The following is a 24,169-nucleotide window of genomic DNA, read 5'->3' as shown; positions in this document are numbered from 1 at the left end:
GTAGGTACCCTGTTTTTTGTTTGTTCATATATTTGAATATTGCAGGTTCAGACTACTGATGACCAGGGATCTGCTCCAGATACTGACCTTTTCTTCCCTCTTGAGATGTTTGATCATGCAAAAGTAGCAACATACAGAGATACTTTTGTCTTATTTCCCAACGATATCAACCTGGCTCCTGGTTGAAATATTCAAACCACATTTACTGATTGAAGTGTTACAGTCATTGTGGTTATGTAGGTTGACCGTTGGTAGTTAACCTCCTGTTGTTTTCTCCTGTCCGCAGGCTGTGTGAAGGTGACTGAGCAGTGCCTGCCCCTGTTGCGCCGCTGTGCCTCCCTGCAGAGCGCTGACTTGCGCTCCTGCACCTTGCTCACCCCTGATGCCTGTCAGCTCCTCTCCTTCCCTTGCCCTGATGATAGAGTGCTGCTCAAGAACAGCTAAGAACAGCCTCCCCCCCCCCACACACACACACACACACACATCAACCCCCACCACACTACAGAGAGATAAGAGAACGAGAGGGACCCTGCGATGTGGGCAGTGAGCCAGCCACTGAGGGAAGAGGACATGGAGTGGGAGCCACGAAAGAGAAAAGTGGGATTAGGGAATGAGCGAACCATAGACCTTTGCCTACATTTCTCTGGATCGACTTGTTTGTGAACGGACATCATTGAAAATGTTTTAGCATGTACATATTCAATATCTGTACAATGGGTGTGTGTATATAAATGTAGTTTACTGTAAATTACCCAATCCGCCCCTTCCCTCTCTCCTTCTACCCTCACACCAACCATTATCCAGCTGACGTGTAAAGGCACTGCGCCACTGTCTTGAACTAGCATCATTTGCACTCCATAATCAAAAACTCCTGACGAACTAATCAATTTCCTCTTTCGTGGTGTCAGACTACGAAGAATGTACCCAATGCCAGAGGCTGCGCCCCATCGGAAGCCGTTTAATGTCCAGACGGATGCTGGGCTCATGTTAGTGTGTGTGTCTTTGTAAGTATGTGTGAGAGATGTAAACGGTGTTAATGTGACAGTTGGCGCGAGAAAGAGACGGAAACAGGACCCGTGTACGTCTCCTTCACCGCTAAGCTCTCTGCTGCCCTCAATCTTTCTGGGGGTTAAGGACATTCAAGGCCGGAAAGCCACTAGAGCCCATAACTCCTAGGCCCGACCACAACCCCTTATTTTCCTCTCTTTTCCTGCCCAACGTGCCATTCTTATGGGGTCTGTCCATCCTTGTCAATCTGACTGTCCTACTCTGTACCCTGGACAGCCCTTCCCATCACACTCTGTCTCTCTGCTGCCATGGCCCTATTGCAGCTTGTGCTGCCCACCGTCTGTGCTGTGTGCGTACATTATGCAGAGAGCTGGACCTTGCTGTGTCCGACTGCAATGAACCATGCTTACCGTACTGTTTCATACCAGACCTGGAATTTGCCACGGCCCCTTTCTTCACTGCTTCACAATGCCTGGCTGATGTAACATTATCGTGTATATTTGCAGACCGGTTCAGTCTAGATCACGACCGCACGAACTTCCAGTGAATGACTGACACGTTTTGAGTATGACTTGGGAAAACTGTGTCGATAACAGAGACCGTCCGTTGCACTGCGCTTGCTGCGCCACGTGGCAGGGGGGTTTAAAACTAAGGCTGACCCTGGTTGGACTTCTGCCTCAGATGTGAGGGACTTTGAAGATTTCCCAGAATTGGGTTTTCATTTAAGTGTCCACATGCTGCTTATCTTCCAAAGCCAGAAACATCCCAGCCCATCCAACCTGCCACGCAGTGTTATTATCTTAAAGGTCTTGTAGGATGAGGGTTCGATTGAATCAGTTGTAGCAATTCCCCAAATCGTTTCTCCATTAGGGTACCCCTGGGCATGCTGGTTTTGGACTCTAATCACAAATCCAGTGCAGTATTTTTCAGGCTCAACTTTTTTAACCAATCAACTCTCAATCCAGTTCAGAGGCCAACATCAACAGTCAGTTGTTCCTTTTCCTGCTCACCCTATAATTATTAATAATGGATGTTATCGGTTGAAACCAGCATGTACGGGAGGTTGTTCAGACCAGAGCCCAAGCTGTATTTTATTTGGTTGAGCTGTATTGAATTAACATGAGCAGTATTTGACATAAACGTCATTCAGCTGAACGGGACTGCATTGGACCAGTTCAGACAGTAGCTATTGGACTCAACGGGCCAGTTCATTCAGTATTGGACTGGACATTACTTTGTCATGCAATGCTGGACTCAACCATGCCAGGTTGGATCAAGTGTTTCCCTTGTCTGTCTCCTCCTTCAATAGCAGTTGTCCACTTCCTGAGCATTGTTGATCTGTATTTGTGCTTCAGTGCCACAGTGGATCTTGCTGCTGTGTGCTATCTGGAATTAAACCCAACCAACTCTAGGTGGGTTGGTGGACGGTCTTAAACCTCAATCTGTAATTCTCATCTAAATCACGTGTTTCTGTATCCTTTCAACTATTCTGTTTGACTTTGTGATTCCATCCTCATTGTTTCAATTCCCAATACCATTATTAGAACTCAAATCAGCTTCCTTTGGGTATAACATGTAGGGCTAGAGGCCTGCCAAGTAACTCTAGAGCCACTAGACAAATGGTAGTTGTCCCAATGCATTCAGTTGTACAATTTATTAGGTATCTCCCTTTCCCTAAAAGGTTGGTTTGAAAGGTCACATGCCCAGCTAGGACAGCGATTTCATCTTTACCCAGTGTATTCTAAATCGCTTCCAGTGTTCCTGTGTGAATTTATTGACTTGCGTACAAAGCATTGGTACCAGGATTGCACTAACTGATTGATCAGAAGACAATTTAGGAGGGAACACTGAGCTATAGTGTGCTTTATTACCCTGAAAGTGTATCTATTAAAACAGGTCAAATTAAAACGCAGCCAAATCATGAACCTTAAAAAAAGAACTTGATTCAAAAGTAGAACTAATTAGCTGTCCATGCTAGTTACCATTTAGCTGGGTAGTCCAGCGTGTTTCAATGTTAGCTCAGGTTGAGTCTTACTTTAGATCATAGATGAGTCATTGTTTGCCACTAAGCCATGCTGCTTACAGAGCTGAGCTTACCAAGTAGCAACTGTAATTGTGGTGGGCTGAGGCTTACAGCAAAGCAAATGTCCAATATATGGTGGAAAATTGCCTTGTGCCATACACACTCATCCAAATCAATATTTAACTTTTCATAGACTGAATGGGTCAGTTTTCCAAAAATGTTTACTTCCATCAGTAATGTGGGGTTGTTACTACTCCTCGTCATCCAGTATGTTCATCAGCGCACAATCTAGCATGCGAAAGCATATCAAAAGTTAAACTGACAACCACTTTCAGAGAGAAAATAAATGGGTAGCGGTTCATGGGAATTGATCCGGTTGTCCGATAAGGAAATTATTCCAGACTCAAATCTGTCATCTTTTTCACTCCCAGCCTAGCCAAGTTGACTCAGATTTGACCCCTAGAGATTGTACAGTCTTGTCTCTACCAAACTGTATTGCACCAGAGACGCACTGGGTCAACATTGTCATCATCACCTCTTGCCAAAATTCCTGCTTTCTTTGATAAGGGGCATTTTATCCATTTATTTTGCTCTTGTTTATTTGTTCATTGTTTCTTCCATTTGTGTTGATCAAAATGAGAAAGAAAAGTAGAACAATGTGAAAAGAGACAAAAAGAAACTCAAGGCAGCTACTTTTGAGTGACTACTGTAAAATGACTAACTAAATAAAGACAGTGGGGTGTTTTTTACACTGTGTGGCCTCTGCTGATTTCTCAGATTTTACATCAAGTAATTTGCCTACATAGAAGCTCACTCATAGGCCACTTTCAATTTAGCTGCTGGCGGTTTCTGAAATGATGCACAAAACAAATGGCCAGCCCTGGAGGGCAGCTGTGACGGATCAACCAAGACTATCACTGACCAATAGTGCCCCCTATGGACCTGAATGGCAGGATAAGGGACGATTTATTTTAACTTTGTCCAAATATTATGATTATTATTGTTATGCGGGTGGTCCTCCAAGTTCGGTGTCCTGGTTGCACTCTGCCATGGCTTATTTCATCACGTTCATTGGAAATAAAAATACATAGGCAGTACATAAGTATAGGGAGATGACTTACTTACGTGAGTCGTACGAGCTGAAATGATGGTCAAATGTCATTCCACTCGGGTAGCTACCCATTTTGTCCACTCTACATTTGTTTTAGAATTTACTGAGAAGTCAGATAATTGTATGGTTGATTAAGTACAGGACATCAAAGCTACAACTTCGACAACAATTATACAACAGTTGGCTAATACCTTAAATGTTTTGGTTAATAATGAATATATTTATCTTCAGACAAGGTGCGCGCACATGCACGCGAAGGAGAGAGGGAGGAGTTTTTTTTTTTAATGCCATAGCAGCGGCGTATGATATCCTTCCGCGGGAGTCAAACAAGGCCTTTCCCCTCCCGACCACAGAATGGACAAGCGGCATTGCTGCTTAAACAAATTGTTTTAAGGTTCCGCGTTTGGAAGTAGCGCATATCCAGAGTAAACTAATCGACTGGAGGATACCCGGCGTGTATGTTTTTCTCACCGGCTTTCATTGTTTTATCCACACGGTCCTGTTACATTTGGCTGAACACTGAATAAATAAAATCCGGGGTTGTGCGCGGCAATCTAACTAGCGACTTCTGTTATGAGTGTTTGGGACAGAATGGAGCTGATAACAATCCTCGAAAAAACTGTCTCTCCGGGTGATTATACAGTTCCATATACTCATCTTTAACAGTTATGTGAAGAGTTTAGGCCCAGCAACTTGACATATCTGTTTTTGATAACGTTTACGGTTGAAAGTTAAATCAGAAAAAGGGAGTAGGGAAGTGCCTTGCTAGCTAGGCTGCTAATGTTACGGCCTATTCACTCCGCGGATCCGGCTTTCTGTTATGAGCTCGCTAAATTTTAGGACTGTCAATTAATAGTTCAATCTGGGCTGCATTGACAGAGCTGTCAGTTGTCAAAATGTATTATCCGTTGAAAAAGTTGTCACCCACATAGTTTGACATTTTGATGGCATGTTTTTACTGGGTTGATACGTTTAGTTACCTATCAATTTACTTGGCAAACTAGCCACTCATGTGTAATTAGTCGGCCCTGCCTTGCACGCCAGCTAACTTTACAGTCTAGATTACTAGCTATGTAATGTAGCTAGCATGTGCCGATGTGGGAAAAATAGAATAGGCCTGTACTCGATCGTGTAAACCTTATTAGGTCGTATACGCTAGCTAGCTAGTGAAGTATGCACTTGTGCATTGTCCGTGATGATGTAACAAGGACAGCTAACTACGTTAGCTAAAGTTGGATATGAGTTGATAAGCTCGATGGCTAACTCAATCTTTGCCATCAAGTAGCTATCCGCTAGTGAGCAACGCATCCCTGGGAGCCAGCATGTTGCATGACATGGGTCCTTTCTAACGAGTAAGGCTTGATAAATTGGCTGTATCATTTAACGAACTAATATCTCATCATGAAATGAACACCCACATTTTCCCAAATAGATTACCGCAGTAGCATTGAATGTGATCACTGCTAATCGTGGTAGCCTAGCTAGCTAGGAATTGTAGATGTATGCTCACATAACTTTGCTGCTTCCTGTTGTGGCTAACCAGCATGTGCACTAGCTATTCACATAGTGTAACTCTAACATTTCACCCCTCGCCCCCTCAGATCGAAATGAACTGGAGGCGGCACAGAAGTTTCTGGAGCAGGCGGCAATTGAGAATTTGGTTTGTATAACTACACATTTTAGTCAGACGGATAATTTATTCCTATCATATTCAGGTCTGGCGCCAGAAAGACAGGGCATTGGATTGCCGGCGTTTTCAACCGTTCCTTCCCCCATCTTAACATTATAGCAGCAACGTCACACACCTCAGCTTTCGCGAATGAATGGAGACCTAGCATTAACCCACGTAACCTAGCTCGCACACCAGCTACACCCATGTAGGCATCCAGTACCTCGGCATGATCACTTGACACAAACTAAATTACGACAAATTCTCGTTTAATTGATTTTTCAATTAATTCAGTTCTATATCAATTGAGCAAAAAAAAAACGGCATCGAAAACGAGTACACTGCTAGTGATAGATCAGGATTACCCTGCTTTGATATAAAAACACATGTGGCTAACATCTTGTAATCCTATAGCTGGATTTGATTAAGTATGATATTCATTTACCTAATAGTTAACCGGAAAGCTGCCTGATAAGCGTTTAGTAGTGAGCAAGAGCACTCGTCCCCCACTGACAGATGGTCATTGCATTTTTGGAGTAGAAAGCAAGCGGGTGTAGCTAGCTGGCTAGAGAAGAGGAAGTAAGGGTAATCTGTCATTGTGCTACATTTGTTTTGCATAGCTATATAGCTTTGCTATATGAGTGATCGTGTGTATGCACTTTGCCTTTTTAGAACATTTATGCTATGATGTTGTTTACTATTTTGGGCAGTGGCAGATCCCTCTCAGAAAAAATTAGGTTATGCAAGGTGTGCAGGGCTCATTTTGAACCGACATTGACATGCTACTTACATCTGACACTTACCCTTTCTCCTGCTCACTCTATATTGTCCATGTGTTACATACAAGTTACATGTGTTGTATATTCTGCAGGGTACTCAAGCTCGAACCAGTGACTTTTCGGTTACTGGCCCTACACTCTTAACCACTAAGCACCTCAAAGGTCTATGCGATGTTTGCTAGACTGTGCAGCTCTGTTATTGATCAGTCACATAATTAGCTAGGATGATCAAAAACTATTACGGGAGTTTTACCCAAATCAGTAGTCAGAAGATGCCATGGTACAAGTCTTGCTAAATGTTTTTTTGTGGTGCCTGCCTATCTTTCATTATCATTGTAGACCACATTGTGATTAAACCCAATCTGTCTTTTGATCCATCAGCTAAATGACATAGAGATTTCTTCTCATCTAAATATTTGGACATACTTTTTCAATCTCAAGGAAGCATAGTTAGTGACGCCAAGCTCGATACTTGATGCCTCATATGCCCCGCTAGTGGGATATATGGGTCACCGGTGGTATCCACAGATGAAATCTTATAGTGAAAATTGGTCACAATGCAGAGTATACAGTGCCTTCGGAAAGTATTCAAACCACTTGACTTTATCCACATTCGGTTACAGCTTTATTCTAAATTTGATTAAATTGTTTTTTTTCTCATAGCAATCTACATACACTACCCCATAATGACAAAGCAAAAAACAGGTTTAGAAATTCTTGCTAATTTATATAAATAAAAAAAACTGATCACGTTTACATAAGTATTCAGACCCTTTACTCAGTACTTTGTTGAAGCACCTTTGGCAGCGATTACAGCATCGTGTCTTCTTGGGTATGACGCTACAAGCTTGGCACACCTGTATTTGGGCAGTTTTTTCCCCCTTCTCTGCAGATCCTCAAGACCTGTCAAGTTGGATGGGGAGCGTTGCTGCACAGCTATTTTCAGGTCTCTCCAGAGATGTTCGGGCTCTGGCTGTGCCGCTCAAGGATATTCGGAGACTTGTCCCAAAGTTACTCCTGCTTCCGCTTGGCTGTGTGTAGGGTCGTTGTCCTGTTGGAAGTTGAACCTTTGCCCCGGTCTGAGAACCTGCTCCAGAGCACTCAGGACTTAATCAATGATCTCTCTGTTCTTTGCTCCCTTCATCTATCCCTTGATCCTAACTAGTTTCCCAGTCCCTGCCGCAGCAAAACATCCCCACAGCATGATGCTGCCACCACCGTGCGTCACTGTAGGAATGGTGCCAGGTTTCCTCCAGAGCTGAGGCTTGGAATTCAGGCCAAGCAATTTAATCTTGATTTCATCAGACCAGAGAATCTTTACTCATGGTCTGAGAGTCTTTAGGTGCCTTTTGGCGAACTCCAAGTGGGCTGTCGTGCCTTTTACTGTGGAGTGGCTTCTGTCTGGCCACTCTACCATAAAGGCCTGATTGGTGGAGTGCTGCAGAGATGGTTGACCTTCTGGAAGGATCTTCACTCTGGAGCTCTGTCAGAGTGACTGCCGGGTTCTTGGTCACCTCCCTGACCAAGGCTCTTCTCCGCCGATTGCTCCGTTTGGCCTGGCGGCCAGCTCTAGGAAGAGTTTTGGTGGTTCCATTCTTCTTCCATTTAAGAATGATGGAGGCTGCTGTGTTCTTGGGGACCTTCAATGCTGCAAAATGTTGTAGGTACCCTTCCCCAGATCTGTGCCTCGACACAATCCTGTCTCAGAGCCTACAAACAATTCCTTTTAACTCAGGGCTTGGTTTTTGCTCTGACGTGCACTGTCAACTGTGTGACCATTTATATAGACGGGTGTGTGCCTTTCCAAATCATGTCCAGTCAATTGAGTTTACGACAGGTGGACTCCAATCAAGTTGTAGAAGCATCTTAAGGATGATCACTGGAAACCGGATACACCTGAGATCAATTTTGATTTTCATAGCAAAGGTTCTGAATGCGTAGGTAAATAAGGTATTTCGGTAAATTTCTTGACATTTCAAAAATGTCTAAACCTGTTTTCCGCTTTGTCATTATGGGGGTATTGTGTGTAGATTGCGGAGGATTTTTATTTATTTAATCTGGCTGTAATGTAAGAAAATGTGGAAAAGGTCAAGTGTCTGGATACTTTCCGAAGGCATTGTATATGTAAAACAGACCCAAACAACTCAGCTAAACTTGTATGAATTTAGCCATATGTTGTTTTGGTTACACGAACGCATTACAGATCTGATTTAAAACTACCACATATGGATCATTAGTGTTTTGTGGAGGCCACTGCTGCCACTCACTGACTGCAGCATGAACGGAATTTAGTGTCTAAATTGTTTTGCTGTTGCATACGATCCTGCTCTGTCATGTCTGATTGCTAGCCTCCTACCTCCTTCAGTTGCTGAATGTAACTGTTGAACATTTCAGTGTCACTGTAGTGAAATCTTACTCATGCCAAGGACTGAAAGACTGGTGATGACAATTTTTTCCTTACCTGTTTTCCTACCACTACCATCTTATGGCCTGATTTGTAAATAAAAATACATTTTAAAAATCTCTCCCCCACTCACTCCCTTTCTCCAGCCCACGTTCCTGGTGGAGCTCTCCAAGGTGCTCGCCAACCCTGGCAACACCCAGGTGGCTCGCGTGGCCGCAGGACTGCAGGTGAAGAATTCGCTCACCTCCAAAGACCCGGACGTGAAGACGCGTTACCAGCAGAGATGGCTGGCCATCGACGCCAACGCCCGGAGGGAAATCAAGAACTTTGTAAGGAGAAACTCCTCTTCCACCTCTTAGTGCATATTTATTTATACTTTCTAGCTTTAGTAGGATTTTGTGGTCTCCTGACTCCCCACCACCCCTCCTTTTTTGGGGTTGAAGTATATTAAAGTCTATATTACGGTTTTAAGTGACAGTGTGGGTTACACAGTGACAATCATTTCATTCAAATATCCCCTGGAGGAAAGAGGATCCAGGTGCTGAAGTTGATTACTCTTCGATAATTTAACCTTAAGAAACCTACCCAGCCAAAGTACTTATTTTTCTTAAGCCCTTGGCTCCTATAAGAACCAATGTCCTCCACCTCACTCGGCCTCACCCAGCCAAATGCACCAGTTGATTCACTCCCCTCCAGGTTCTGCAGACCTTGGGCACGGAGACGTACCGGCCCAGCTCGGCCTCCCAGTGCGTGGCCGGCATAGCCTGTGCAGAGATCCCCGTCACACAGTGGCCCGAGCTCATTCCCCAGCTGGTGGCCAACGTGACGGACCCCAGCAGCACCGAGCACATGAAGGAGTCCACCTTGGAGGCAATCGGATACATCTGCCAGGATATAGTGAGTGCTCCTGACACACACACTTGCGTACATGAGGGACACGGGGGTTTTAATCTAAAAGTCAAACTACTGTAATATGAAACTTGTGACATTGTGTCCTCAATTGCACAAAGACAACATTTCAAAATCGAACCTAGACTAACTTGATGTCTGTGTTTTCATGTGCCTGTTCCACTGCAGAGCAGACGTAGCTTCCACGAACAACTGTCTTCTCTCCTCCCCTGTGCCGTAGGACCCTGAGCAGCTGCAGGACAATGCCAACCAGATCCTGACAGCCATCATCCAGGGCATGAGGAAGGAGGAGCCCAGCAACAATGTCAAGCTGGCTGCAACCAACGCACTGCTCAACTCACTGGAGTTCACCAAAGCCAACTTTGACAAAGAGGTGTGTTTGTGTCTCCTGCCCTGCCTGTACCCACTATGTTAGTGTTTACATTCCTCCTTTGTCACATGCTGTGACCCCAAAAATGGAAAGACGAAATGGACACATCTGAGCTTGTTTATCGACTTAACGTTCTGGTCTGATGATGCGAAATCATGCACCACGTTGAACGTGTGATGGATAACCCCTACCACAATATCTGAGACCTTCGCACAAGGCTGTGTTTCGAATGCTTTGTCTATGTGACTGTCGTAACAGTGAATGGGTTTGTGTTTTCCAGACGGAGAGGCACTTTATAATGCAGGTTGTCTGCGAGGCCACACAGTGCCCAGACACCAGAGTGAGTATCGTGAGTTTCTCTTTTCTATTTAAAACCTTTTTTTGGCTAATTTTATTCCATGCTTTCAGCCAATAATCATCTTCTTAACCAATGTTGGTGGAATGCGATGTCTGTCTCCCACAGGTACGAGTGGCTGCCTTACAGAACTTGGTGAAGATAATGTCTTTGTATTATCAGTACATGGAAACGTACATGGGCCCAGCACTGTTTGCGGTAAGCAACCCCCATGCAGCAACTTGGTCTTGCTCTGTGGTCTTTTGATGTGCTTCTACTTTCTGAAGTACCCGAGGCAGAGAACTCCGAACAAGGTCTTGGTGGACCTTATCAGTTACTGATATTGTAGCGTCGCTTGTTGACCACTTGTCTGGTCTGTGGTGAGAAACGCCGAAAAGGCCTGATGTATAATGTCCTACCACAATATCTGAGTCCTGCACGGACACCAATGCCAGTAGTCCGTATCAAGGACGCTCCTTTTAAATTGAACCCCCCCCCCCCCCTTTGGTTGCTATCCTCTCCCTCCCTTACCCGAACAGATCACAATAGAAGCCATGAAAAGTGACATTGATGAAGTTGCCTTACAAGGAATCGAGTTCTGGTCGAACGTGTGCGACGAGGAGATGGACTTGGCCATCGAAGCGACTGAGGTGAGGACCCCCCAACACACACACACACACACACACTTCCAAACATGTTTCAACTCTATAAACTAAACTCAAGGCAACACTTCAGCCCACAAATGTAAATATGTTTTATATATAACACCAGAGAGGTTCCCAGTTAGCCATGTTGCTGAGTGATGATCTCTCTCACCTGTCTGGTCTGATGAGAGATCCTGCACCACGCTTGAACGCCTGATGGATCACCCCTACCACTACCTGAGACCTGCATGTACCTTGTTATTTTGTTATTAACACTCTACTTTCAGCCATTAGGCTGACATCCTTACCTTGAGGGGGTTTGTTAGATGCAAAATGCATACAATGGACAGCAAAAAGGTCAATATTCCTCTTAAGCTTGGTACCACTTGCTCTCCCCCCAGGCGTTGGAGCAGGGCCGGCCCCCGGAGCACACCAGCAAGTTCTACGCCAAAGGAGCCTTGCAATACCTGGTGCCCATCCTCACCCAGACACTCACCAAGCAGGTACACAGAAGAAGAGCCGGCGGCAGTCATTTTACTCCTCGTTAACCCCTTCATTACACGTTAGGGATGGTTGATAAGGATGTATCATTTACTGGTATTAAAATCTCTATTGAAACACCACAGCTGGCAGAATTCCCCAGCTTTAGATTAAATGAAGATTCTGACTCCTAGGAAAACCTGTCTGCTCTGTGATGGAAAATCATGCACCACGCTGAACATGTGATGGATAACCCCTACCACAAAATCGAAGACCTGCATAGACGTGCAACCAGTCAGAATTAGGGGGGGGGGGCTCACCCATCCAGACACCAGCATTTTGTCTAATATCACAGATGCTCCCCCAGGAAGACGGAGTGCTACTGCTACCACCCATTTTTATAATTAGTCCAAGTGTACCATGTGAAGTCTAGCAGGGAGGTGTGAGTGTTTCTGTACATGCCATCGCAGTCTATCTATTAGGGGCTTTAATGAGAGGCACTGTACTTGTCTAGCTGAGTTTTGTCTGTCCTTTGTGTTGGTATCTGTTCTTTTGTTTGTATCCTTTGCTACTCAATGTCCTTGTTCATATGCTACAGGTACCTGTTCATGTAAATATAAGCTGTTTTCCTCTATCTCCTTCCCCTGTGTACACGATCAGGTCATCTCTATGTAAATGCCTGTCTTTCCTCTCCTATGTGCAAGTCCAGTATAGATTCCTTTCATACCCCCCCCTCCTCCTCTATGTTCCTCTGTCATTGGTTGTATCCCTCCTTTCTCAATGTCATAGCTTTTCATGTAAATGCGTCTCCTCTCATTCACCCCTCTCGCTTCCTCCTCAGGACGAGAACAACGACGACGACGACTGGAACCCGTGCAAGGCGGCGGGCGTGTGCCTGATGCTGCTGGCCACGTGTTGCGAGGACGACGTGGTGCCTCACGTGTTGCCCTTCATCAAGGAGCACATCAAGTACCCCGACTGGCGCTACCGCGACGCCTCCGTCATGGCCTTCGGCTCCATCCTGGAGGGGCCCGAGCTCAGCCAGCTCAAACCCCTCGTCATCCAGGTGACTAACTTCACCACATGAAGACACACATTCAACATGCTGTAAACTACTATTTTAACTGTTTCGCTCAATTCATTCTAATTAACCTCATAATTATGATACAACCCCTCACTAATGTCAGTGGTTGCAGTCTTTGTTAACATAACCTGGTTCAAGCATTCATGACATTACCCTGAAGAAGGCACAGTGATGCTGAAACGTAGGTTTACCCAATAATGAATTAATTAGTTTTATGTACGTGAGTGTGTGTGTGTGTGTGTGTATATATATCATTTTATTCGCCGTTGGTCAGCACCTCTACGCAAATGAATTTTCTCTGGGTGTGCTCCAGCTCTAGCTTTTTATTAGACATGAAGACATACCATGAACGCAACACCACCATATGATCTCAACCAGAGAGCCTGCTATAAATTAACATATCAGATAGAGGAGACCGTCTGCGAGGAAATTATCTTTACATCTTACGCATAGTAGTGATGGGATGTTCTTTTGACTGACTCTGATATTTTCGTTCGTTCAGTCAAAGGAACGAATCGTTAGATGCCTTTTTGTTCATTTGAGTCCGTAATGGCCCGTGCACGCAGGACCCCCTAACGTTGAACTGAGAACTCGAGTCGTGATTCTACAAGCGTCTCGTTCACCGTAGGGGGCTTATTGGAGCTGTCATTTGTGATTGAGACATGTGAAACTGTGCTTTAAACAGTGTACACTGGTTGATTGCTAGGCCCACAACTAAGATTGTTTCTTCATACATTTGAAACTGGGTATAGTTGTGGCTGCAACCAGACTAGATTGTGAATGACTCTTGGTGTAATGCATTGTTTAAACGTCTTCTGTGGGCGTTGAGCACAACGCTCAAACTGCAGCCCCCAGAACGATTCATTCTCCAGGTTGAGTTTGTTGAGCAGAGGCTGTGTATGTTTTGGTTCTAAAACAAGAAGCTGTGTCTATGACGTTAAATAATCAATGAATTGCCGTCGTTCTTGCACCATGCGATCAATTACCAATTCGAAACGTGTTTTTCTTCTCGGCGCTTATGATCTATTTCCCCGTTTGCGCAGCACCGATCATACGCGCACCTCTGGAGCCAATGAGCCAGCGGTAGGTAGGACTCGCTGCGGCCAGTACTAGCAGGTCAAAAGAAAGACAAAAATGAACCAGTTGCTCAGGAAAAACGAGTCATGCGTCTCGAGTCGGTAAAAAGATTTGTTCAAAAAGAACGACTCGTTCGTGAACTGCGCATCGCTAAGGCATGGCCCAACCAGCTCCCAACCCCTTTTCATGCAGGTAACTACACCAGCTACCACTGTATAAGGATACCTACTTCCTGATACTGCTGATTTTCCCAAGGGGACGTTTCGGTGGAGTTTCACAGCAGCGTAGACTAACATGCACACTAACAATCCACCGTCTGATGGGTGTGGCGAGCAAGGAAGAGAATAGCTTGTGGCCAAGTAGAAATGTATCTGTTGCAAAGGTCATCTCTAGGCTGCAAGTATTTCTCAGTTTCCTTGTGTGGCACGCCCATCACATAATGAATTGTCTTCTCTTTGTGCTTGAAAACTTCCATATGGTTTATAATGAAACTATCCACAGGTTTTGCTTTCAATACATTTTAAGTTCATCTTTAGATGAACCACAGACCTAAGTTGTTGTAAGGGTGGTCAGGTATTTACAGACATGTTCACTCACAAGTAGGGTGGACTGGAGAGGTTGTGAATAGGGTGGTATCAGCTGAACCACCATGTTATTTCATGTGGGTGTGTTTCAAATGGCTCTCTATTTAGTGCATTGCTTTCTACCAGGGCACATAAGTAATGCACTATGTCAGGAATAGGGTGCCATTTGGGACATAGACTATGCCCAAATCCTTGACCGCTAAGCCCTATTGAACTGATAACTGAATTGGGTGCTTGTCTCAGCGTGAGCTGGTGATAAGCTTGTGCAAGTGTCTATAATCACACCGCTGAAACCTGTCATTCACTCGACACCAAATTCAAGAAAACTGACAAACGTGACGAGCTGCCGTTATCCAATAAAATACTCTTGTTTCCGTTATAAAACGGAAATATATGAAGCAAGAAATGTCAGCAGTGGAACCTTGTATCTGGTCTGTGATGAGAAATCTTGTACTCAAGACCCTGAGAACCCTGATGTTTAATAGGATTTATCTGAGACCTGCACAGACAAGTTAAGTAAATCTGCATTTAGACTTTCTCTGTAGTAGTGATGATGGGGGGGGTCGATAGTTGCGTGTTGGAATATTATTTTTGACAACTCGTATCATTTTGACAATATTTTTGTGTTAGTTGGCTGTACCTGCACCAAAACTCTTGTATTTTTACTTCATAGCTTGTTCATCTTTAAGTATGGAGACAATTTTTGTCTTCACTTAATTCCATGACTGATAAAACCATATTTTCCCATTGCTCTTTCGTGCCTCTGCAGCAGACATATGGTGAACAATATGTTTGGAACATCGAATTGCAATAAAATCCCACTATCGAATTCCCAGCCCTACTCTGTAAAGGAGGGGTGGGCAACTCCAGTCCTCGGGGCCTGATTGGTGTCACACTTTTTCTCCGTCGCTAGCAAACACAGCTGATTTAATCAAATTGCATTCTAAACTGAAAATCATGATTAGGTGATTATTGGAGTCAGGTGTGTTAGCTGGGGCAAAACTGTGACCAATCAGGCTCCGAGGGCTGGAATTTCCCACCCCTGTTGTAGAGGCTCTGAGACAATCCCTGGTGGCCCTTTCCTTGTTTCTGTAGACTGACACTACTGTTGTAAGATCTCGCCCACTGCCCTCCCGCTCCTTCCAGTCCATGCCTCTCGCTACACCTGAATACTGCTGTTATATTAACAGTACCTGTCTTTCTCTGCCCATCCATGCCTGTCTTTTTACTCTTGAACACTGGTTAACAGTACTTAATGAATCAGAATTTATTACATTTCTATAGCGCTTTTTATGGAATCTCAAAGCTCTTAAATGGGGAGACTTCATGTATTGCTGCTCCTCTGGTCGTTAACCACAGTAGTGTCAATAAGCAGTCTGCTCTTTTCTCCCCTCCCAGGCAATGCCCATGCTGATTGAGCTGATGAAGGACCCCAGTGTTGTGGTGAGGGACACCACGGCCTGGACGGTGGGCAGGATCTGTGAGCTGCTGCCGGAGGCGGCCATCAACGAGGTGTACCTGGCCCCTCTGCTGCAGTGCCTCATCGAGGGCCTGGGGGCAGAGCCACGCGTTGCGTCCAACGTCTGCTGGGTGAGACAGAAGCTAGAGCCGCTAATTTATTTATTTTACCATTATTTTAAAAACCTAATTCAACACGTTGATATACAATGCATTTAAAATCATTGAGGATAATGCCAGAAGTTGAACAGGTTATTTCCATTGTGGTCCTCTTGTGGGCCTCCACATGTAGCAGTAGTTCTTTGTTAATCCCACAGATAAGGATTTTTATCACCACAAGCATCAACGATATACTGCACAGTACAAAGACACTTGCTCAATTACAACAATTGATCTCAGTCCACCCCACTCGAGTGGAATATGTTGCATCAAAGTGTCTGTAGTTGAGAGAAATACCTGTCAGGTCTGTGATGAGAAATCATGCACCACGCTGAACATGTGATGGATAACCCCTACCTCAAACATTTCTAGCAGGTCTCAGATATTATCTTTTTTAGGACCAAAAATAATGATTCATGGGTTTTCTTATGAATGCCCTCATAACTTCTCCCTCCATCCCTTTCCCTCCCTCAGGCTTTCTCCAGCCTGGCGGAAGCCGCGTACGAAGGCACAGATGCAGCAGAGGAACAGGAGGAGCCTGCCACCTACTGCCTCTCCTCCTCCTTCGAACTCATCGTCCAGAAACTCCTAGAAACCACAGACAGGTAGGCAGGACTGTCCAGAAACCGCAGGCAGGACTGTCCAGAAACCGCAGGCAGGACTGTCCAGAAACCGCAGGCGGGTAAGCAGGACAGTGGGTTGGAACGGCACCTTCTATTGTCAGGTCTGTAGAGGTTTAGAAACCTCTCCACTTGGCTCGGCAAGCTAGACATTTTGTATGGAGGAATTCTAGAGTTGGCTAGAGACTAACTCTCTCTAGTCTGTGATGAGGAATCATGCACCACACTGAACGTGTGATGGATAACCCCTACCACAATATCTGAGACCAAAAATGCATTTGGAGATGTAGAATGGCGTTAAAATGTACTTCCTCAGGAATTCCTTTTGAAGCCCTTAGCTGTACATACCCTTTTGAAGGCTGTGATTCTCTTATCCAGTCTCGTTGTCCTAGTTCGACCAGGTTTATGTATTTAAGTGCACCAAATGTTTTGCTAAGAATTGTACACATTTCTGTATAATATTGTTTTGCTGCTGCTGCATAGTAATGATTTAAGTGAAATAAATCAATGTTCTTCCTCTGTGTCCACCAGGCCGGACGGTCACCAGAACAACCTGCGTAGCGCGGCCTACGAGGCCCTGATGGAGATTGTGAGGAACAGCGCCAAGGACTGCTACCCAGCCGTGCAGAAGACCACCCTGGTCATCATGGAGCGCCTGCAGCAGGTCCTGCAGATGGAGGTAGGGCCCAACCGAGAGAGGAGGGAGGGGATTGATGGATTGGGGTGTGGCACAAAAAGGGGGGGCTTTTGGTCTGTGATGAGAAATCATGTACTCAATACTCTGAACCTCTGATGTTTACTTAAGGATTTATCTGAGACCTACTTTAAACTATTATACATTTTGCTTGGAGCCTTTTCTATATTGAATAAGCTCCCATTGAATAATCTGTTTTTCATGCGTTCTCTCTCTCCTCAGTCTCACATCCAGAGCACGTCGGACAGAATTCAGTTCAACGACCTCCAGTCCCTGCTGTGTGCCACCCTGCAGGTGAGACGAGTCGACTTCATTCAGCTTGACCCTCAAACTATTTCGACCTCCTCGAACAAGAGGTAGAAGAAGGAAACCTAGGGCGTTCCATTAATATATTTTGCGGTCTTGAGTTTTTTAAAGGTGATACTAAAATGTGTATCTGTCTGGTCTGTGATCAGAAATCGTGTACTGAAAACCCAGATGACTCTAATTAGGAAGATCGAGAACATACTAGGAAAGGAGAAGGCTTTATGAGGAAAGGAAACAACTTCTGGGTTTGACTTATCCTCTTTCCCGCTTCTCCTCACAGTAGCTAAACGACGTTCAAGTGCTATGTTAGGTTAACCCTTTCCCTCCCCACTTCTCTGTAGAATGTGCTGAGGAAGGTGCAGCACCAGGACGCGTTGCAGATCTCCGACGTGGTGATGGCCTCGCTGCTCAGAATGTTCCAGAACACTGCCGGGTCCGGGGGCGTACAGGAGGATGCACTCATGGCCGTCTCAACCTTGGTGGAAGGTGAGCCATTTTAAAACTGACACACTGTAGTGGATGGGTTAATTTAAAGTGTTTTATTTATTCTTGTTTTACATAAGTCACACACACTCGGGTTTTCTACCCACACCCTCCACCCATTTTAGTGGCATGAATTATGTTTGTGAATCTAAGCCGTAAAACCTCGTATCTGGTCTGTGATGAAAAATCTTGTACTCAAAACGCTGAAAACACTGATGTTTTAATAGGATTTATCTGAGACCTGTTTCCAGCCACTTGGTCAATGTTAAACTGATTTCCACGCTTCTTACAGTATGTATATGGTGTGTCGCATGTTCAGTGTCACATGCCTCACTGAGCATGTTTACATGTACACTAAACATGTGGTGTTCTGGCTTTGGTCATATAAACACCGTACTCTGCTGATCTTAATCGCTGTACGGTCACGATCAAAGTCAACATAAGCCTATCAAAACAGCTCAGAAAACCCAGGTATCTCTCTGAAAGATTAGGCTATAGAAACGGCTCAGTCGGTGTTCCAGCTGTGTGTTTGATCTGTGCTTGTGCTAGCACCAGCAACTCAAGCCTCCCTTGAATGCCTGAGTTTGGACAAACTCAAAGTATGAATCTTAGAACTAGTTTTCAATCAGAAACTCTGACTCAAATAGTTTTCCCAAAAATAACATGGTCGCCATGGGAGAAAGCTTATTTTGATTGAAGATCAAAAGATTTCTACATTTGATCAAAGTGCCGTCAGGAAGACTGAATTTAGATATGGCCATATGTACAGGACGGCAGGGTAGCCTAGTGGTTAGAGCATTGGACTAGTAACTGAAAGGTTGCATGCTCAAATCCCTGAGCTGACAAGGTACAAAATCTGTCGTTCTGCCCTTGAACAGGCAGTTAACCCACTGTTCCTAGGCCGTCATTGAAAATAAGAATTTGTTCTTTACTGACTTGCCTAGTAAAATAAAGGTAAAAAAAAAAATAATTCTTCTTGCAAAGCATGTTAACATTTGACATTTTAATTGTCATTAATCCTACTGTTCACAATTGTATTATTGTGTGCATGTAACCATGTTGTTTTGTAATGTTTTGTAATGTCTTGCATGTTTCCTCAGTATTGGGTGCTGACTTTCAGAAATACATGGATGCCTTTAAACCCTTCCTGGGAATTGGATTGAAGAATTACGCAGAATATCAAGTGGGTTCTATGATTTTTTTTTTTCAAGGATGTATATTCATAATCTCTTAAAGCAAAAAAAAAAAAAAAAATTGTCCTCCCTGACGCCTGTTCCTCTCGCTGCTCTGAGCTGTGGCAGCTGGGATTTTAGTTCGTCATAGAGTCAAGCAGGGTCTATTTCACCCAGTGTTCATGAGGTAGCAGGGCTGCCATAGTCTACACTGGACTTTGCTGGACCCCACACTTGAAATGCACTGATTTAGTAGCTAAGTTCTAGTAATGCTTGCTGTAAGAGTCAACACTTGATTATTTCACCTAGCTACACCGCTCACTCACCCACCCTTCCCTCTCTCTCCCTCGTCAGGTGTGTCTGGCCGCGGTGGGCCTGGTGTGTGACCTGTGCCGGGCCCTAATGTCCAACATCCTGCCTTACTGCGACGAGATCATGCAGCTCCTGCTGGAGAACCTGGGGGTGAGTTGCACTTTAGTTTCTGCCACCTGTGTTGGTAATGACGAGGCTGCCATTATTGGTCCTGGAATGTGTAGGACCATACACTTGAGTCGTATTGCAGATTTACAGCCTCCGTTTTATGGATCGGTTATTTTGTAGAGACATGCAAATGCCTTCGTGTCAAGCTGACCGTGGATACCAAAAAAAAAGTTTTATCAGAAAGAAAATGGTTATAATTTAACTATCTTTGTTTAGTAGGTTAAGTCTTGTGGACACTAATGCAGTTTGTCACCAGTACTGACTAAGGACGTGGGTGTTGCCCCCCGCAGAATGAGAATGTGCACCGGTCGGTGAAGCCCCAGATCCTGTCGGTGTTCGGAGACATTGCCCTGGCCATCGGAGGAGAGTTCAAGAAGTACCTGGAGATTGTCCTGGACACGCTGCAGCAGGCGTCGCAGGCACAAGTCGACAAGGTAGAACAGATGGAGACGCGCTGTACCACATTGGCATCCCCTTGTTTCGTTTGACCCTGACGCCTGTTCCTCTCGCTGCTCTGAGCTGTGGCAGCTGGGATTTTAGGGCGTCACAGAGTCAAGCAGGGTCTATTTCACCCCGTGTTCATGAGGTAGCAGGGCTGCCATTGTCTACACTGGATTTTGCGAGACCCCACAAGTTTCTTCCTTGAGCAACCTTGTGAAGCTTGCCTCTTCCAGAGTTTGTTAGTAATATGGTGGCCAATGGTTCAGTCTAGCAAAATGTGTTAATTGACCGGTTACTCTTATTGAAGGCCTTTTGGATTAATCAAATGACCGTTGCGCACCTCGATGCGGTCTGTCCTCCGTCCCTCTAACCTGCTGTGTGTGTTGGTTCCTTCCCCCCCTGGCAGACGGACTATGACATGGTGGACTATCTGAACGAGCTGCGGGAGGGCTGTCTGGAGGCCTACACTGGCATCATCCAGGGCCTGAAGGGAGACAAGGAGAACGTGCACCGTGAGTCCCCTAGCTGCCATCCTCCCAGCATCATAACTAATCTGCAGATCTTGTGGATCTAGTATTTTGGCGTATTGCTGACTATGGTATTGATATTGTCTTTTTTAATTGTCTTGAGATGCCAATTGTAGCATTTTCCTGCACTTGTGTTTACAGTGGAGACTGAGTCCTTGCGCTGACGCCTGTTCCTCTCGCTGCTCTGAGCTGTGGCAGCTGGGATTTTAGGCCGTCACAGAGTAAAGCAGGGTCTATTTCACCCAGTGTTCATGAGGTAGCAGGGCTGCCATTGTCTACACTGGATTTTGCGAGACCCCACACTTGCACATTGTGGCATTTGCTGATTTTCAGACTTTGCAGTGTGCCACATTGTCCTAACAAGCATCCTTAAATCACCTCTTTGCCAGAATATGGCCACTTTGATGGAATATTGGGCATCTGTCACCTCAGTCTTAATTCTCATGATTGTGCCTAACATTGTCTTCATTGTATCGTTCTGTCCCACTCTCTGTCCTACCTGTAGCTGACGTGATGCTGGTGCAGCCCAGAGTGGAGTTCATTCTATCCTTCATCCATCACATCGCTGAAGACGAGGACCACTCTAATGGCGTGGTGGCAAACGCCGCCGGACTTATAGGGTAAAGCAACTAGGATTATCTCAGTGGTAGTGACGCTTGCTTTGTGGATCACAATAATATTGAAGATGCTTTTGGTACGACATAGAATAAAATGTTAGGGGCAACTTGGGCTAAGATGCTTGGAAAAACACTGAATTATAATTTAAAATGTTTTTTTAACCTGTCTGCTCTGTTAGATCTTGTACTATTAAACCCTGATGCTTAATAGCATTTATCTGAAACCTGCACAAACACTGTCAGTAAGAGGCCTGAAAAGGAGTTGAGGTAGATCGGAGTCGTGTTCCCAGCGACTTCATCAATGTTAAACTGGTTCCTCTGCTTCTTCTTACAGTATGTAAATGGTGTTGTTCCTGTGACATGCTTAGTTAACCCCCCCCTTCCTCAGAGACCTGTGCACGGCGTTTGGGAAGGACGTGTTGAAGCTGGTAGAGCTGCGGCCCCTCATCAACGACCTGCTGACGGAGGGCCGGAGGTCCAAGGTCACCATAACCAAGATGCTGGCCACATGGGCCACCAAGGAGCTGCGCAAGCTCAAGAGCCAGGCCTGGTGAGTTACTGACCTTAATGACCTACTGACTGTCACCCGTACAGCACCTCTAGGGCACCATGAAACCGCAAGGGAATAGCCAAGGGAGAATTATATCTGTTTTTTAACAATGTACATTTTGAAAGTTAATGTTGCGTTGGGAGATACTTATGCAGGAAATGCTAGTCTTGTCCATTTTATTTCAGAGATGGCGTGAAATTGTAACCATTCGTGATTTCATGAAAGCGCATGTATCGTGTAAAGTCACCAGAATTTCACTGGAGCAGCCTAATGAGAAGGATCACTTTACATGCATTGAGCACGTGAACACAACTTTGGCTCCTACAGCAAATAACCCTTTCTTATTTTCCCTCTACAGAGTTCATGCTTGTCGGGGATAAGCTAGACAACAATGAAAACACCACTGGAGTTTCTTCTGTCTTTTGCGTCGTGTCCGAGTTAAAGCAGAAGTGAAGCGTGCGCTGAGATGAGTGTCTGAGAATGTGAGAGTGAGAGCGAAAGTGAGCGAGGATCGACATCACACCACCTTCTGAGTACAATTCCAGCAGTCGCCGGCAGACCAGCAGCGCCCCACCCCTAAACCCCCACCACCACTTCCTTTGCCCCCTCCCCCAAAACCCTCTTCTTCTGCCACCTGTGGACTGATTCTGACTTGACGACAAGGACTCCACACAAAAACATGGATCGCTGTAGCCAGCTAGTTCTATAACTCTTCTGAAAAACTAATATTAGTCTACAACAGGATCACCAGAGTAGAGAGAAATGAACTGCCAAAATGTGGTTCTCTTTTGAGGGAAAATTACAAACACAACATGATACGAAAGAACTCAACTATTTTGCTCTTTGACCGATCTGTGGAAGACCTTTCCCTTAACCTTTTTTGGTTCCTTCAAGCACTATATGGTTGTGGACTTCAAAAATGGAGATGGTCAATTTTACGCAAACGTGAACTGAACCGGAATCCGAAAGAAGCTCACTTTTGGGGTGTTGGAAATGCGCCCAAAGGATCACTGCTGGAATTGAAAGAAGACGAAACGAGGGGGATGAGCGGGCGGTCTCCACCGCCCTCGTCTCCTGCCTCTCTGCAATCCTCCAGCCTGCCCCTGCATGGAGCCCCCAGAGCGTGGCAGGGGTAGAGCTGATCAGCCTGGATGATGGAGTGTGTCTGTGAAGGAGGGGATTCACTGTCTCTACCCCCCCCTCCACGGTTATTTCAAATAAATAATGAAGCTTCAAGCAAATTCAGTAAGATATATTTCTGATGCTGTTTGGGAGAGGGCTGTGGGGGCTTGGTAGAATTATTGGCAGCACTTTAGTGAATTGGCAAGAAGGTTTTCTTTATTTCCTGCAAGAGAATCACTGACAAATGTTCACCATTTTTCTTTTTAATGGCATCAGTTGTTTCTCTTCATCTTCAGTGTGGGCTTCAAGATAAAGACCCTTTCTTGCCAGCCCTGTTAACAAGAATCGGTGAGGACTTATGCGTTGAGTGCATCAGGATCATTCAAGGCTAGGGATAACTACATTTGACATGTAACACTGACATCTTCTTAGTTGCTAAGATGAGCAAGGAGTAGAAAACGAGTGCCAAATTTAGACTACTCATCAGGGTAAAATACAACAAGCAAACACATACTTGCCTACAGTATGCAGTTCAGAAATAAATCTATTATTTGAACTACATGAACTAGTGAATTGGGCTTGTTTCAGTTCCCATGTGTTGGTTTCTAGGTGCACTTAGTTGGAAAAGGGTCACTCACCAAGCTGTTAAAATGAAAATCGAAGATGTTTGTACAAGGTTATATTTTTCCATTGCTATGAAAAACAATAAAATGATATCAAACATTCCCCAAGCAGTTCTGGTACTTTGGTCTGTATTTTGTTTCTTGCAAATGTTTGTAATGCACTGTGATGACTTCAGTTTCCATGGCAACACTTGGTTGGCGAGATCTCTAAACTTCCAAAAATGTATCTTTCTATATTGGCATAATCAATCGGGTTCAATTTATCTTGGCTTCACTGTTTTGTACTGTTTACGTTCTCCAATACATAAGCATTGGATATGAGCTGTTTTCCATTTTGATTTGAGATTGGGTATTTTTTGCAGTGACTTTGGTTCTCACACCAGTTTGGATTGTGTAACATTGTCTTCATGGGCTTGGCTATTTACGTCATGTGTTGAAGTT

At 44.8% G+C, this 24,169-nt stretch overlaps 2 protein-coding genes and 3 non-coding genes across 11 annotated transcripts in view; all 5 read left to right on the top strand.

Annotated features, from left to right (window-relative positions):
• Positions 1-3,780, top strand: part of LOC135555782 (F-box/LRR-repeat protein 19-like) — a 29,851-nt gene extending 26,071 nt beyond the window's left edge. For 3 of the 4 annotated variants that reach the window (XM_064988513.1, XM_064988512.1, XM_064988511.1), the window contains one exon: positions 287-3,780. In XM_064988513.1, the coding sequence (XP_064844585.1) occupies positions 287-444 (158 nt within the window). In that variant the 3' untranslated portion in view covers positions 445-3,780. The remainder of the gene's footprint in view (positions 1-286) is intronic. The other variant, XM_064988514.1, reaches the window with a different exon arrangement.
• Positions 3,781-4,446: 666 nt separating this feature from the next.
• On the top strand, positions 4,447-23,831 carry LOC135555780 (importin subunit beta-1-like). Of its 4 annotated transcripts, none has more exons than XM_064988508.1 (22): positions 4,448-4,773; positions 5,744-5,802; positions 9,141-9,323; positions 9,691-9,891; positions 10,124-10,276; positions 10,554-10,613; positions 10,737-10,826; positions 11,147-11,257; positions 11,653-11,754; positions 12,573-12,797; positions 15,875-16,066; positions 16,568-16,698; positions 17,245-17,392; positions 17,630-17,701; positions 18,055-18,199; positions 19,297-19,379; positions 19,723-19,830; positions 20,139-20,282; positions 20,696-20,801; positions 21,322-21,436; positions 21,822-21,983; positions 22,342-23,831. In XM_064988508.1, coding segments are annotated over exons 1-22 (2,649 nt in total). In that variant the 5' UTR covers positions 4,448-4,715; the 3' UTR covers positions 22,343-23,831. The 4 variants fall into 4 exon arrangements, with proteins under 4 accessions (XP_064844582.1, XP_064844581.1, XP_064844580.1 ...); XM_064988507.1 differs by having other exon boundaries at positions 10,554-10,622; XM_064988510.1 differs by lacking the exons at positions 21,822-21,983; positions 22,342-23,831 and having other exon boundaries at positions 4,447-4,773; positions 10,554-10,622; positions 20,958-21,415.
• LOC135557011 (small nucleolar RNA SNORA79) lies at positions 19,461-19,604 on the top strand. Its single transcript, XR_010458138.1, has one exon. It is a non-coding gene; the product is annotated as a small nucleolar RNA SNORA79 (small nucleolar RNA).
• On the top strand, positions 20,340-20,483 carry LOC135557014 (small nucleolar RNA SNORA79). Its single transcript, XR_010458140.1, has one exon. It is a non-coding gene; the product is annotated as a small nucleolar RNA SNORA79 (small nucleolar RNA).
• Positions 20,978-21,121, top strand: LOC135557013 (small nucleolar RNA SNORA79). The gene has a single exon (XR_010458139.1). It is a non-coding gene; the product is annotated as a small nucleolar RNA SNORA79 (small nucleolar RNA).
• Positions 23,832-24,169: the final 338 nt, after the last annotated feature.

Source organism: Oncorhynchus masou, chromosome 15 (assembly GCF_036934945.1).
Source record: "Oncorhynchus masou masou isolate Uvic2021 chromosome 15, UVic_Omas_1.1, whole genome shotgun sequence".
In the NCBI taxonomy this organism is placed as follows: domain Eukaryota; kingdom Metazoa; phylum Chordata; class Actinopteri; order Salmoniformes; family Salmonidae; genus Oncorhynchus; species Oncorhynchus masou.
The sequence above is the reverse complement of the archived record's forward strand: the minus strand, read 5'-3'. Positions and strand labels throughout refer to the sequence as shown.